This window comes from Hylobates moloch, unplaced genomic scaffold (genome assembly GCF_009828535.3).
Source record: "Hylobates moloch isolate HMO894 unplaced genomic scaffold, HMol_V3 SCAFFOLD_8, whole genome shotgun sequence".
Classification (NCBI taxonomy): domain Eukaryota; kingdom Metazoa; phylum Chordata; class Mammalia; order Primates; family Hylobatidae; genus Hylobates; species Hylobates moloch.
Window position 1 is genome coordinate 116,658,687 of NW_026652283.1, and position 16,036 is coordinate 116,674,722.

At 43.3% G+C, this 16,036-nt stretch overlaps 1 protein-coding gene across 6 annotated transcripts in view; it reads left to right on the forward strand.

Moving 5' to 3' along the window:
* DLC1 (DLC1 Rho GTPase activating protein) overlaps nucleotides 1–15,549 on the forward strand; it is a 523,594-nt gene extending 508,045 nt beyond the window's left edge. For 4 of the 6 annotated variants that reach the window (XM_058441994.1, XM_058441996.1, XM_058441997.1 and 1 more), the window contains 10 exons: nucleotides 232–408; nucleotides 3,680–3,839; nucleotides 3,968–4,166; nucleotides 6,112–6,325; nucleotides 7,503–7,617; nucleotides 8,470–8,688; nucleotides 10,237–10,454; nucleotides 12,455–12,628; nucleotides 12,987–13,103; nucleotides 15,047–15,549. In XM_058441994.1, the coding sequence (XP_058297977.1) occupies nucleotides 232–408; nucleotides 3,680–3,839; nucleotides 3,968–4,166; nucleotides 6,112–6,325; nucleotides 7,503–7,617; nucleotides 8,470–8,688; nucleotides 10,237–10,454; nucleotides 12,455–12,628; nucleotides 12,987–13,103; nucleotides 15,047–15,068 (1,615 nt within the window). In that variant the 3' untranslated portion in view covers nucleotides 15,069–15,549. Of the gene's footprint in view, nucleotides 1–231; nucleotides 409–3,679; nucleotides 3,840–3,967; nucleotides 4,167–6,111; nucleotides 6,326–7,502; nucleotides 7,618–8,469; nucleotides 8,689–10,236; nucleotides 10,455–12,454; nucleotides 12,629–12,986 lie in introns of all 6 variants that reach the window. The other 2 variants (XM_058441995.1, XM_058441999.1) reach the window with 1 other exon arrangement.
* Nucleotides 15,550–16,036: the final 487 nt, after the last annotated feature.

Consider the following 16,036-nt stretch of genomic DNA (forward strand, 5'->3'; position numbering starts at 1 on the left):
TATCTCTACGAAAAACTAAAAAATGAGCCAGATGTGTTGGCACAGGCCTGTAGTCCTGGCTACTCAGGAGGCTGAGGCAGGAGGATCCCTTGAGCCCAGGAGTTCGAGGCTGCAGTGAGGTATGATGGCACCACTGCACTCCAACCTGGGCAACAGAGCAAGAAAAAATAAATAAAATAAATAACATCAAATAAGGCTTCACACTCACTTTCCTCTCCTCTTCTCTCACAGGCACCGACTGAGATGGCACAGTTTCCAGAGCTCACATCGGCCAAGCCTCAACTCTGTATCACTACAGATTAACTGCCAGTCTGTGGCCCAGATGAACCTGCTGCAGAAATACTCACTCCTAAAGCTAACGGCCCTGTTGGAGAAATATACACCTTCTAACAAGCATGGTTTTAGCTGGTAAGAGTTTAAATGATCAGGCAACTGTCACTGAAAATGATATTTTTGGTCAGCTCCTTGAGGTTGTCCCCACAGTAAAAAATGACACTTCTCTCCTTTATTAATATATTTCATCTGTCATCCTATGGCAATCACTCTCTGCATTTTTTTTTGTTTGTTTGTTTGTTTGTTTTGAGACAGGGTCTTGCTCTGTCACGTAGGCTGGAATGCAATGCAGTGATACGATCTCGGCTCACTGCAGCCTTGACCTCCTGGGCTCAAGTGATTCTCCCACCTGAGGCTCCAGAGTGGCTGGACTCCCGAGTGGGTGGGACTGCAGTTGCTCTCCACCACACCTGGCTAGTTTTTTTTTTTTTTTTTTCTTTTTTCCTTTTTGTAGAGATGGAGTTTCACCATGTTAACTGGGCTGGTCTGGAATTCCTGGGCTCAAGAGATCCACCTGCCTCGGCCTCCCAAGTTGCTGGAATTACAGGCATGAGCCACCATGCCAGCCACTCTCTGTATTCTTGAGGCCACATTTGATATTATTGAAGCCAGTGGAGTCTTAGGAAATTATCAGCGTGGGTTGATTGATTGAGTTTTCAGCCCTTTGAGTGACAGATTGCCAGTTGATGGGGTGAGAATGCGTTATTCTTGCATCACGTGGTATAGGCACCTCCCTCCCGATATTAAGAATAATCCACTACAAGTAAATATATGCACAGTATCAGATCATATTTTTGGACGGAGGAAAAGAAAAACAATAAGATATAATGAGACCATCTTTGAAATTCTTGATTTACAGTACCTGGTCTTATAACCCTATTCATGCCTGTTTTTAGAAATCATTTCGGGGTGGGTATGATGGCTCATGCCTGTAATCCCAGCATTTTGGGAATCTGACGCAGGTGGATCACATGAGGCCAGGAGTTTGAGAGCAACCTGGCCAACATGGTGAAACCCCCATCTCTACTAAAAATACAAAAATTAGCTGAGTGTGGTGGCATGCACCTGTAATCCCATCTACTCAGGAAGCCGAGGCATGAGAATCCCTTGAACCCAGAAGATGGAGGTTGCAGTGAGCCCCAAGATAATGCTACTGCACTCTAGCCTGGGCGACAGAGTAAGACTCTTTCTCAAAAAAAAAAAATAATAATAATAATAATAAATTCGGATGTGAATATTTGTAGCATCTACCTGTGCTAAAGAATTCAGGTTACTTTTTTTCTAGCAAAGACTGGCAAACAGTGAATAATTATTTTAAGGAATTCACTACTCTAACATATTATAGACTCAAATGTAGAGATGAAATGCATGGTACAAATTGTTCATAATTTTTTTTTTTTTTTTTTTTTTTTGGAGGGATCTCTCTGTCACCAGGGTGGGTGGGTCGACTCGGCTCACTGCAAGTCCGCCTCCTGGTCCCAAAGTGCTGGGATTACGAGCGTGAGCCACCGCGCCCGGCCTGAAAAATATAGCTTCTTAGTATATAGAATGTGAGGGGTAGACTGTAAGGCTAGATGGGTCATGGATATCACCTAATCTGTGTACATCTTAGTGTACCAAGCAGAGAAATGTTTCTAGATTGACATCTCAGTGCATTTTTCAGTGTCAGCTGGGAATCCTTAAGTCTTTTCAGTAATCTGAGTGTTTATTATCCAGTTGCACGACTACCGTATTTGATAAAAATGGAGAAGCCGCCCATTTCATTAGTAGCGCTCTGTAGCAAACCCAAGTTGCTTGAGAAAGTCGGCAAAGCAAGGGAACTTTTCTTTCTGTCTCCAGCTCCTCCTCTCCTTAGGACTCATAGCAGATTTAACTTTGGCATCAAAGCACCTCCTGTTCAAAGGCTGTTATTATGTGAGCCTTGCTAAATACAGAAGTTGTTTGTTCTGAATGACAGAAATAAGTATTGACCGGTTTATCCTCACATGCTTCAGATTCTCTGTGGGGATCGTAATGTGTTCTTTTCACATTCCGCCGTCGGGCTTTTCTCCCCCGACAAAGCGAGTATTATGCACACTTATAGCCATGATACCATATACTTAACTGTATGGAAATACAAACTTAACTCTGCTCTTTCGTTTTACCTTTCCTGGAGCTATAAGCAGTAACATGCCATGGCTGCCGGTGAGCATTCAAAAGGCAAAGCGGTCTGTCTTCTCTGGAGTTCCTCTGTGCTTAGAGTAATATTTTCCCTGCTGGCTATTTAAAACTGCATATTTTAGATTCTCATTTCTGAGTTGCCCACCCCCATCCCACCAAACCCTCAAGAATCTGAAAGTCCATAATACTTCTTGAGTTCTGGTCAGTGTTTCCAGTGACTCAAAACCGACCGTAAAAGCCTCACATGGTGGGATCTGTGGAGCAGGGAGGAATCCTACACAAGGTTCTTTTCCTGTTTGGCCTTGCCCTTTCGGGTCCTGTTCAGAGAGGTCATTTGGAGAGCTGGAATTTCTGCTTGACAGCCTGAAATGCATGACATGGGTTTCCTGCTGTTGCATATACGGCTGGGGTGGACCTGGTTTCAGGACACCAGGGAGCCTGGGGTCGGCTCACAAAACCCCCATTGTTCCTTTTCCATCTTCCTTTAGAAACCTAAAGATGTAATGTTCTCCGGGTCATCAGCAGCAGAATTTATTTTGACTTCGGGTCATTCACTGTTGAGCTCTGGAGTTGGCTCCCATTGTGTTAGGCTCTCATTGCTGTTTTCCCATCATGTATTACCTGCACCTTTTGACCCTAAATGCTTTCGATCTCATCAAGAACTCAGAAGTGATTCTTATCCTTTTTTCAAGACAAAAGGGACCTTGTTTTTCACACTCTATCAGATGCACCTAATTAGGGTATTATATGTTGTTTTCTGCTTGTTCCTTCCTATACCGCTATTCTGTAAGGAAATCCATCAGCTTCCTTAAGACTGTAGACCCCAATTCTCCAGGTTCAAGGTGGAAGAACACTCCTAACTGAGGAAATGAGACTGGACCTCACAACGCCCGCTCTTAGAAGATCTAGAACAGCACTGTCCAGGAGAACTGTCTGGATGATACGAATGTTCTTTATCTGCACAGGCCCATACATTAGGTACTGAGCACAAAAGACGAAGGAGCACCTGAAGTGTGGCCAGTACCGCTGGGGAACTGAATTTGTCATTTTGTTTAATTTAAATTTAAGTAGCCACCATATTAGCACAGATCTGGAGCCCACAGGGTTTACCTGCAGAATTGGACAAGTGTAGACAGAAAAGCGAACATGCCTCCCCCGACACCACCATCTCTGTATTCTTTAACAGGGCCATGCCCAAGTTCATGAAGAGGATCAAGGTTCCAGACTACAAGGACCGGAGTGTGTTCGGGGTCCCACTGACGGTCAACGTGCAGCGCACAGGACAGCCGTTGCCTCAGAGCATCCAGCAGGCCATGCGATACCTCCGAAACCACTGTTTGGATCAGGTAAGAGAGCTGCCTGTGGGTCGGCGTACTCAGGGGAGCTCGGATTACATGCAGCTTCTTCTGGTTGTGTGGTGTAAACACGGCGTCTGTGTGAATGTAACCCACACTTAGTGTTGTTCTTCGCACAGGTTGGGCTCTTCAGAAAATCGGGGGTCAAGTCCCGGATTCAGGCTCTGCGCCAGATGAATGAAGGTGCCATAGACTGTGTCAACTACGAAGGACAGTCTGCTTATGACGTGGCAGACATGCTGAAGCAGTATTTTCGAGATCTTCCTGAGCCACTAATGACGAACAAACTCTCGGAAACCTTTCTACAGATCTACCAATGTGAGTGTCCTTTGATCTTAAGATTGTTGGCGTTGGGGAAAAATAGGACCAACTGAAGCTTGTAGCTTCCTTGATAGCATTCTTTTTTTGGGGGGAGGGGGGAGGGATGAAGTCTCGCTCTGTCACCTAGGCTGGAGTGCAGTGGCGTGACATCGGCTCACTGCAACCTCTGCCTCCCAGGTTCAAGCAATTCTCCCACCTCAGCCTCCCAAGTAGCTGGGACTACCAGAGGGCGCCACCACGTCCGGCTAATTTTTGTATTTTTAGCAGAGATAGGGTTTCACCATATTGGCTGGGATGGTCTCAAACTCCTGACCTCAAGTGATCCTCCCACCTCGGCCTCCTGTAAGTGCTAGGATTACAGGTGTGAGCCACCACGCCTGGCCTTGATAGCGTTCTTTTGACAAGAGAGTCTGCATGGTGACCTGTTGGAAACCCATGTCATCACTTTCTTCCTTGCCACCTTGTTTGTGGAACAGGTTTCTGTATAATTATTGAATGATGTGAAAATAAATTTCCCAGTCTCTAATGACTGATGCAACTGTACATTTTTACCTGCCAAATGAAAAGTTAGACTTTCATTAGTTTCTAGCACAGTGTTATCTGAGCTGGTCAGATACAGATCAGGTACGAAGATCTCTTTCTCTCTCCACCTTGTCTACAGAAATTTCAGTTGCTTCACACCCCTCTTGCAGGGCTGTTGGATTTAAAATTTCACAGGTGTCTGTGTGTTTTATCTTGCTGTAAAATGAATAAATAATCTTTTTCTGTTATTCATCTCAGTCTCTGCCATAAATACTTGGGAAAACAATACCCCTGTCCTTCTTACTTTTATGTAAAGCCTAAAGAAAACAGTTGTCTAAATTAATGATCAAGATCAGGATTACAGCTTTTACAGCCTTGTGTTTTTCTTGGCTCAGTGTGGTATTACAGCACCGTAATTTAAAAGCAGCCTCTTTTAGCACTCAAATTGTCTCTAGGACTGGCACAGTGGACTTTATTTTATGAGAAATGGAGCTGGTCTGGATTATTTCATTAGTTGTTTCATCCTTTCATATTTTATAAAAACACAGGTCAGATTTTCCTCGCCAAGGTATTTGTTATGTGTTGTAACCATGGAGCTGTTTAATCAGTTTGTCCTATGGAGCCACATTTGAGTGACTTGATTTTTCCACCACATGCTCTTTTAAAGAGTTGTCTATTCAAGGAGACCTGAAGATCGGGATCAGCATTTTCTACATGTAGATTGTTTATGGGTTTATTTGCATTTTTATGTATTTGTATATTCACATACATTTTTATAACAGCCTCTCAAGCATGCTTTCTAAAACTTAAGAAATTACTAATTCACTGTATTTTATGTATTAAGTGAACTGAACTGAATATTTTCAGTTCATTTCAGTTCAGAACTGAATATTTTAGCAGCTTTTCCCCCTTCAAGAATGAACAAATCAGTTAAACTCACGCAAATCTTCAGAGATACTGAACATTTTGTACTCAAGGCTGAGAGATCTCTGTTCTTACGTTCTTGTACATATCTCAGATAAGGTTTTTCATGGACACTAAACAAAAATGTATAGAGTTTTCAGTAACTGACATTGATAAATTAGGGATTTTTTTTTCATGCTTAGGAAAGAAAAAACTGTTCTGTAAACTAAAAGAACAGGCATCCTCTAGAGCCAAACTCCGAGGTGGATTTAAGAGTGTTTGGGTACTGTGGGTGTTTAAAAATTTTTGCACTCCTTCACGAGGCAGGAAATACTTGAGGATAGTGACGCCGGTGGCAATTCATAACTTTTACCGTATTAACCTCTAGTGCACTTTCTACAAGTGCTTGTTCAGTACTGGGCTGAGGTATTTGATGCCGATATTTGCTCTGGGACATTTCCTTGCAACGTCCGTGCAAATTCACCAAGCTGACGGGGAAAGTGCTGGTGTCATGCAGATGTGCCCAAGGACCAGCGCCTGCAGGCCATCAAGGCTGCCATCATGCTGCTGCCTGACGAGAACCGGGAGGTTCTGCAGACCCTGCTTTATTTCTTGAGCGATGTCACAGCAGCCGTAAAAGAAAACCAGATGACCCCAACCAACCTGGCCGTGTGCTTAGCGCCTTCTCTCTTCCATCTCAACACCCTGAAGAGAGAGAATTCCTCTCCCAGGTACGGGCTGCATGGGAGGTGCATGCACACAGGGGGCAGCCTGCATTCTTCCTAGGACTCTCTGTAGCTGTGGTTTTGTGGGACTCTTTCCTGAAACAAGCAAGAAAATTAGACCGCTGTGTTAGTCCATTCTCACACCGCTAATAAAGGCATACCTGAGACTGGTCTGTTGGCATGCATGAGAAAATAGTCTCACTGGACTTAACCCCCACAGACTAAATCCATCGAACTGATCCTTTTCCTCAGCTCTAAAGGAACTTGAAAAGTATTTCTTAGCTAGCGGCCTGGGGCCTAGTTATGCTAGTGAAGGTTAGGTTGCTTCTGAAAGTCATACAATGTTTAAATGTATTTTTAAATAGTTCTTTTTGAGATGGAGTCTTGCTCTGTTGCCCAGGCTGGAGGGCAATGGTGCAATCTCAGCTCACTGCAACCTCTGCCTTCCAGGTTCAAGCCATTCTCCTGCCTCAGCCTCCCGAGTAGCTGGGACTACAAGTGCCTGCCACCATGCCCGGCTAATTTTTGTATTTTCAGTAGAGATGGGGTTTCACCATGTTGGCCAGGCTGGTCTCGAGCTCCTGACCCCATGATCCACCGGGCTTAGCCTCCCAAAGTGCTGGGATTACAGGCGAGAGCCACCGCACCCGGCCACATTTAAATAGTTCTTAAAGTTGACTGGGGCATTCCAATTGCAATGGGATACAGAACTAGACATGAGTAGAGGAGAGAGATCAAATAAGAAGAAGACAAAAGCTCAAGGAAACGATGGACTTAGCCCTCACCTGTGGGAGGGGCCTGTGTATTCAGGCAGGTAAAGACGATGACACCCTGTACTCCAACTCCCAGGTACTCCTTTCCCATACTCCTCAGAAGCTGCTCCCCCACCATGCAAACACAGCCCCTACAAGCTGCCCTGTTCCCAATAGGAACCTATTTAATAAAATGGTTTGAATCACCTGGATTTCATCAAAAGCATATCTCTTTAATGTTTTTTGTGTGTTGTTGATAAAACTCTGAGATACTCTGGTGACCAAAGTAAAAACACTCCTAATCCACTTAACAATAAACAGATTCCAGTGAAAATTTTTTTTTCTCTTTTCTTTGGGTTTCCTTGAATAATACCTTGATGAAAAATATATAAATATTTGAACTGTTCCCCTCCTGTATTTCTTCTACCTAGAGTAATGCAAAGAAAACAAAGTTTGGGCAAACCAGATCAGAAAGATTTGAATGAAAACCTAGCTGCCACTCAAGGGCTGGCCCATATGATCGCCGAGTGCAAGAAGCTTTTCCAGGTAAGGAATTGAGAAGGTTGGCTCCTTTATTAAGGATAATGTGAATAGTTTCAAAATCTTAGGCTTGATACTTGTTCATGTCTTACCTGAAGACCTTTTCCACAGCTGGAGATGGTATAAATAGCCTGAGAATGTCTTATTTACATATATTATAATGTATCAGCTAGAGTTAATCACGTTTAATGAAACTGTCCCTTTACTTGGAAAAGCAGCCAGGCACAGTGGCTCACACCTGTAATTCTAACACTTTGGGAGGCTGAGGCAGGTGGATCACTTGAGCTCAGGAGTTTAAGACCAATCTGGGCAACATGGTGAGACCTCATCTCTACAAAAAAAAATTTAAAAATTAGCTGGGTGTGGTGGTGCGCACCTGTAGCCTCAACTACTTGGGAGGCTGAGGTGGGAGGATCGCCTGAGCCCAGGGAGGTGGAGGTTGCAATGAGCCAGTATTCTGCCACTGCACTCCACTAGGTAATAGAATGAAACTCTCTCTCAAAAAAAAAAAAAAAAAAAAGAGAAAGGAAAAAAAAAGCAACAAATTATCTGGAATTAAACTTCTGTATCCACTTCCCTATCTGAGAAACCTGCTTTGATCAATGTAATTCATTCCCCCTACTCTAACTTTCCAAGGACCTTACATGGGAATAAGATTTCAGATATATTTATACAGGTGATCTGTTCACATCCTCGTGATACCACGTGAGGTCAGCATGATAGCCCATCTCTGGCAGGAAGATGCCTGCACTGCTTTAAGGACCAGGCCATTGTTCCTACCCAGCCTTTTCCACTGACGGGCATTGAGACTGAGTACAGGTGGACTCACCTCCTTTCTGTCTGTCATGTTCCGCACAGGTTCCTGAGGAAATGAGCCGATGTCGTAATTCCTATACCGAACAAGAGCTGAAGCCCCTCAGTCTGGAAGCACTCGGGCACCTGGGTAATGATGACTCAGCTGACTACCAACACTTCCTCCAGGACTGTGTGGATGGCCTGTTTAAAGAAGTCAAAGAGAAGTTTAAAGGCTGGGTCAGCTACTCCACTTCGGAGCAGGCTGAGCTGTCCTATAAGAAGGTAAGGCTTTACCCTGTTGTTGGCTACTTGAGTCCAGGAGTCGAACCTTGGGTCCGTCAGAGATAACACGCTTTTGCCAACTAATCTGTCTGGGGGTCTGTAGGCCACACCCTCCCTTATAGAGCTGGGCACCCAGGTGAGTCAGATCCCCCTGGTGAGAGTGGCAGTTGGGCAAAGGAAGAGTAATTTTTATCCTATGTAACACTTGGGAGAGGATTTCAACTATTTCTAATGAAGTCCTTTGGCTCTACAGAATCACACTAGACTTCCCTAGAATGTTCTGCTAATGGCATTGAGCCATGGAACATCCTATGACACGCTTCGATTTTTCCATAATTTGGTCAGAATCTCTTTGCACTCTTCTCTGTTCTTAGTTACTGTTCTCTTGGCCCTTAAATGAGCAGGGATCCCTTAGGGGGAAATTAACTCCATTTAGGACTGGTAAACCTCTTGAGAGCAAAGGCATCTTGTCAGGCTCAGCAGGACAGGTCCATCGGAGGTATATGTTGATGCCGCCTCTACCATCTTGAAAATAAATAAACAATGGGAGTAGCCTGGGTGGCCTTGCAGGCTTTGGAAATGAGTGCAAATGTCTGATGTTTTCGTCTTTATTTTATTTTATTTTTTTGAGATGGAGTCTTGCTCTGTTGCCCAGGCTGGAGTGCAGTGGCATGATCTCGGCTCACTGCAACCTCTGCCTCCCGGGTTCAAGCAATTCTCCTGCCTCAGCCTCCCGAGTAGCTGGGACTATAGGTGCCTGCCACCATGCCCAGCTAATTTTTGTATTTTTAGTAGAGACGGGGTTTCACCATATTGGCCAGGCTGGTCTCGAACTCCTGACCTTGTAACTGCCCACCTTGGCCTCCCGAAGTGCTAAGATTATAGGCGTGAGCCACCATGCCCGGCCAGTGACTGATATTTCTTTATTGCATGCACTCTGATATAGGTCCCAGAGAAACAAAACAAATGTCACAATTTTTTTTTTTTTTCTCTGATGGAGTTTCATTCTCATCACCCAGGCTGGAGTGCAGCGGTGTGATCTCGGCTCACTGCAAAGTCTGCCTCTTAGGTTCAAGTGATTCTCCTTCCTCAGCCTCCCGAGTAGCTGGACTTACAGATGCCTGCCACCATGCCTGGCTAATTTTCATATTTTTAGTAGAGACGGTTTCACCATGTTAGCCAGGCTGGTCTTGAACTCCTGACCTCAGATGACCCGCCCACCTCAGCCTCCCAAAGTGCTGGGATTACAGGAATGGGCCACTGCGCCCGGCTCAAATGTCATCATTTTGACCAGAGTTGACAACAGCTTTTGTTCGCTTTCTGGCTTGCTCTTAAATATACTTGGGGACAGCAGCCTATTTAAGTCATAGATTTATTAGCCCCCAATATTTATTTATATATTGATTATATATTATTATTTATATCATTTATATAATCAATTAACATTGATTTTATGTAACTAAAATTGTTAGTCTAACTAACAATTTGACTTCAAAAACTAGGTGTGTATGGATTGCCTTGGCACTGAAAAATACATCCTCTTTCCAGGTGAGCGAAGGACCCCCTCTGAGGCTTTGGAGGTCAACCATTGAAGTCCCTGCTGTGCCAGAGGAAATCTTAAAGCGCCTACTTAAAGAACAGCACCTCTGGGATGTAGACCTGTTGGATTCAAAAGTGATTGAAATTCTGGACAGCCAAACTGAAATTTACCAGTATGTCCAAAACAGTATGGCACCTCATCCTGCTCGAGACTACGTTGTTTTAAGGTGAGCGCTTCCCAGTTGTTTTTTTGTGACAAGGATGACTCTATATATGAACCAAGTCTATATGTCACTGATCTTACAAGATGGTATAATTATTTAAAGTAGAGGCCAGGCATATGGTGGCTCACACCTGTAATCCCAGCACTTTGGGAAGCCAAGGTGGGAGGATCACTTGAGGCCAGGAGTTCAAGACCAGCCTGGGTAATACAGCAAGACCCTGTCTCTACAAAAAAATTTTAAAAATTAGCTAGATGTTGTGGTGCATACCTGTAGTCCTAGCTACTCGGGAAGCCGAGGCAGGAGGATCCCTTGAGCCAGGAGTTTGAGGCCGCAGTGAGCTGTGAGCATGCCACTGTACCGCAGCCTGGGCAACAGAGCAAGACCTTGTTTCTAAATAAACAAAACAAAACGTATGCCTCCAGAAAAGTAGTGACCACCTTCGAATATGGAAAACAGATCTACATTTATTCTAGCAGTGTGTTCCTCACTGAGAATGAGGAACTGAGCTCAGAAAGAGAGGCGCCTTCCAATGAATATACTCATTGGTAGCAGATTTTTGCCCCTTTTTGGACAGATTTTCTTGTCAGAAACAGCTAGTGAATGAATAAGCCAGGAAATAACATTTGAGTCCCAAGGGAGATGTGGTTAAGGCTGATTTATGTGTAATTCATAAATTCTCTGGAGATATTACTCAAAGAAGAATTCCAAAAATCTTTGTGGAAATGTCACATTGGAAGTCCAGACCTTTTCAAACAGCCAGTGCTCCTTTAGGTGTCTGTTCCAAGACATTTGTGAAATACAAAAATGGTTTTAAGCTACACTTCAAATCGGCCCTTTTTTCAAAGAGGAGACTGAGCACATAAACCCTCTGTAACGGCGGCTCTGTGCAGAGTTCCTCATTCAGGAGTCCTTGTACGGTGTCTTCGTTCATGTAATGCTGCTCTAACAGAGTATCACAGACCGGGCAATTTCTGATGAACAGGTATTTATTTGGCTCATGGTTCTAAAGGCTGGGAAATCCAAGATCAAGGAGTTCCATCTGGTTGGTTGGTTGGTTGTTTGATTGATTTGGGGACATGGTTTCATTCTGTCACCCAGGCTAGGGTGCAGTGGCACACTCATGGCTACTGAAGCCTTCACCTCCCAGGCTCAAGCAATCCTCCCCCCTCAGCCTCCCAAGTAGTTGGGACTATAGGCATGTGCCATCATGCCTGGCCAATTTTTTTATTGTTTCTGGTAGAGACATGGTTTCACCATATTGTCCAGGCTGGTCTCAAACTCCTGGGCTCAAACGATCCTCCTACCTCAACCTCCCAAAGCGCCAGGATTACAGGCATGGGCCACCATGCCCAGCCTAGTGAGGGTCTTTTTACTGCGTCACCCCATGGTGGAAGGGCAAAGAGAGGGCAAGGGAGAGCAAAAGAGCAAATGCGCAGCCTCAAGCCATTTTTACTTATATATTTATTTATTTTGAGATAGGGGGTCTTACTTTGTTGCCCAAGTTTGAGTACAGTGGCATGATTATAGCTTAAGCAATCCTACCACCTCAGCCCCCGGAGCAGCTGAGACTACAGGAGCACACCACCATGCCAGGCTAATATTTTTTATTTTTAGTAGAGATGAGGTCTCACTATGTTGCCCAGGCTGGTCTTGAACTCCTGAGCTCAAGCAGTCCTCCCTCCCCAGCTTCCCAAAGTGCTGGGATTACAGGCCTGAGCCATGGAACCCAGCCTCAAACTCTTTTATAATTGGCATTAATCCAGCTCCCATTAGGCCCCACCTCCCAACACTGTTGTATTGGGCATTCAGTTTCCGGCACATGCTTTTTGGGGAACACATGTACACCATAGCAAGTAGTTTAGAGGATGCCATTTACCTAGGCCTGGGTCACACAGCATGGCCACTGAGCCTGACCCGTCACCACATTGCGAAGAGTGAAGCACGATTTTAAACTTGGCTTCTATGAAATTCCATCATTTCCGCCTCTGGTTTTGTCTCTACAGAACCTGGAGGACTAATTTACCCAAAGGAGCCTGTGCGCTTTTACTAACCTCTGTGGATCACGATCGGGCACCTGTGGTGGGTGTGAGGGTTAATGTGCTCTTGTCAAGGTATTTGATTGAACCCTGTGGGCCAGGAAAATCCAAACTCACCTACATGTGCAGAGCTGACTTAAGGTATGTTCTGATTCTGATTTTTTTATGTGGTGAAGGTTATGAAGGAAATTCTGACTTTTTGTCTAATGCAAAGAATGCCTTAAACGAACACATCATTTTTTCTTGGTGACTTCATGAAGAGTGGTGTTTAGAAAGTAGCATTTCATGTTTGTTGGTCTTTCAGCAACCACTTCCTAATTTGGATCCCTTAGAAAATGTGGTTCTAAAGCAAAGCAAATATGGTAGCTCGGCCGTGAATTCAAAGGCACAGGAAATGATAGATTTTATGCGTTTGAATGAGCAAACAGATGTTTCTCATTTTATTTCCGTGCTTTCTAACTTAAATAATTCATCCGCTTTTCTTTCTTTTCTCTGATAGGGGCCACATGCCAGAGTGGTACACAAAATCTTTCGGACATTTGTGTGCAGCTGAAGTTGTAAAGATCCGGGATTCCTTCAGTAACCAGAACACTGAAACCAAAGACACCAAATCTAGGTGATCACTGAAGCAAAGCAACCGCTTCCACCACCATCGTGTTTGTTTCTAGAACTGGCAAAGGCCAGTCCTTGAAGAATTGGTTCTGTGTCTAATCCTGAAACAAAGAAAACTACGAGCTGGAGTGTAGGAACTGACTATTGCAATTTGATATATTTTTAAAGCTGCTTCCTGTTTGTTGAGGGTCTGTATTCATAGACCTTGACTGGAATATGTAAGACTGCAAAAAAAAAAAAAAAGTATGTGTATTGTTATTCAAATTGCTTCTGAGAAGCAAAACTCTTTAAATACATTATGGAAGATAATGAAGATACTTCATTCTCTTGTGATACCGGTGTATGCGTACCTGTGTTGCTTTATTTGCAGTGTGTTGAGGGACTGGTGTATCCACTGGAATAGTTGGTACTCTTTGACATGTTTTCTCACCAAGATGAGCAAAGAAAGGTTTGCACAGAGGAGTGTGAATGTGTGTTTGTTGCTGGCTGAATGGCAATAGATGTCTAAGGTGGATTCAGTGTCTGGCACACTGAGACACCTCCAAGAAGGAGATTGATGCGTCAGGTTCAGTTTAACCTGGAATATCTGACTACCCCTGAATCCACCCAGAAAGGGGGCCCAACACCCTTGTCCATTTATGGGTTTTTTTTTTTCCAAGTTATTAAGCATATTCCTTCTCCACCAACCTCTTCTGTACTTTGATTGTAATAGATTGGCTCTTACACCCATTCCAAATGCAGTTTATTTTTAGACCCGATTGCAAATAGTGATGTAGTTTTAACCAGTATGGATTAGTTTAGGGATGAACTGCTCCCTCCAGGCTTACTGGCTCTGATCCACAGAGTTTTGTTTTGTTTTGTTTTTTGTTTAAGTCGAGATATAAAAACTGAACACGGTAACACTTACTCTTAAATCAAGCATCAAAACCTCTTCCCTGTTAGAATTCTTTGCATTTTTGTGTTTGTAACAGAAACGCCTTAAGATACTATGTTTGGGAATATAGGAAACTGTGTGTCCCAAGGAAATCCCTATAAATTTAACCCACCTACGAAAGGCTTTTTCCCCTGCCTTTGGTTGTTAACGGCATTCCTGAAAGCCACATGTGTTTATTCACTGGGCTTGTTCTTAACAGCAAATACGTTTTCTGGTTTTATGACTTTTTGTCTTATTTTATTTTTCCTACATTTCTTTTTTTTTTTCCTTTAGAATGCCCTTGAAATATATTTAAGTGGTAATGAAAAATAGTAATCATAGTAAAACACAGGAAGAAGAATACCAACCCAAACCAGTGAAGATTTTTAGAACGTTTAGAAGGGTGGTCTTTATTCAGGTTTTACTGTAATGGTAAGGATTGACTCAAGAGACAGTATTAGTAGATTTATTTTGTATGGATCAAAAGTGAATCATGTATGAATGAGAGCTGTAAGAAGGATTTTTATTTTGTTATAATTTAGTTACCATTTTCAGTGTTATTTCAAAGGTTCTTTGAAGAATTTTGGGGCAGGGCGTCAGATTAGAGTTTTAAAATTTGAGTATTTTGGATATCAGTGTTCCTTATGAAGATATACATGGATATTCAATTTTGATGGCTTCCAGATTTGTAAGATTGTATGTTGTATATACCATTCTATTAAGAAACATGTCCACTGTGCTTTCAAACATAGATAAAGCATGATAAAGATTATTATTTAAGATATACTTGTATTTATACCTCAGATATTCTTTTGGGTTTTGTACCTCAAGGCTTTTTTCTTCTTATTGTAAATACACTTTACGTGAATACAGTCTAAGTGAAGAAAATAAATAAAAGGAAGAGGTTTATAACTTGCTCTATATCTGTACAGAATATAATCAATAAGTGCACTATTATTAAATGTTTAAAGTAAGGGAAAAGTCTGGGCTGCCTTCCTTAATATTGCATCTCACTCCCACTCTTAAAACCACAGATTGCAAAGCATAGCATTTTAGCATCAACTACAATCAAAAGAGCAATTTGCTGAAGGAAAAATCGGACTGCAAATCATTCCAAGGCCAAACTGCAACTGAGCCACCCACTCCCAAACAGGAAACCCTGGTGAAGGTTCAGGAAGCACAGAGATTCTCTCCAAACAAAGGTCCAGTTAGGAAACGACGCTGAGAGGATGATGAGAACGTGCAACAACAGAAAGATGCTCCCAAGCAGAGTCAGGGTCACTGATGAATGCCACAAAAGGTCTCTTTCCCACTGTTCAATTTGACAAGAGAAGAATTTGAAGGATATGAACATTTTCAAGAACTCTGCTGAGGTCACTTAGAGCGCCATCACAACTTATTTGTGTGACTAATTGCCTAGATTGTAAGCTCTTTGAGGACAGTGCTCGTCTCCTACACATCTTTATAATCCCCTGCAGCAGCTTTCAGTATTTTGTACTTGTAGGCACCTAATAAATTTATTATTTGCTAAACTGAACTGATTGGATTAGCTTCTGTTACTGCAAAGGGAAGACCATCTAGGATCCCAATCATCTTAAAGCCTCCTTTTCATTCACTGCTGATTTTCAGATGACAGAGGCTGGAAACTGTCCAACTTCATAGGACTTTTTTTTTTTTGAGACTGAGTCTCGCTGTGTCGCCCAGGCTGGAGTGCAGTGGCGCGGTCTCGGCTCACTGCAAGTTCCACCTCCCGGGTTCACACCATTCTCCTGCCTCAATCTCCCTAGCAGCTGGGACTACAGGCACACGCCACCACGCCTGGCTAATTTTTGTATTTTTAGTAGAGATGGGGTTTCACCGTGTTAGCCAGGATGGTCTCGATCTGACCTCGTGATCCACCCGCCTCGGCCTCCCAAAGTGCTGGGATTACAGGCATGAGCCACCGCGCCCGGCCACTTCATGGGATCTTAAGTTTTAAACTGAAAAAGACAAATTATTTAACCTGATGGAGGCTTAAATTTAAA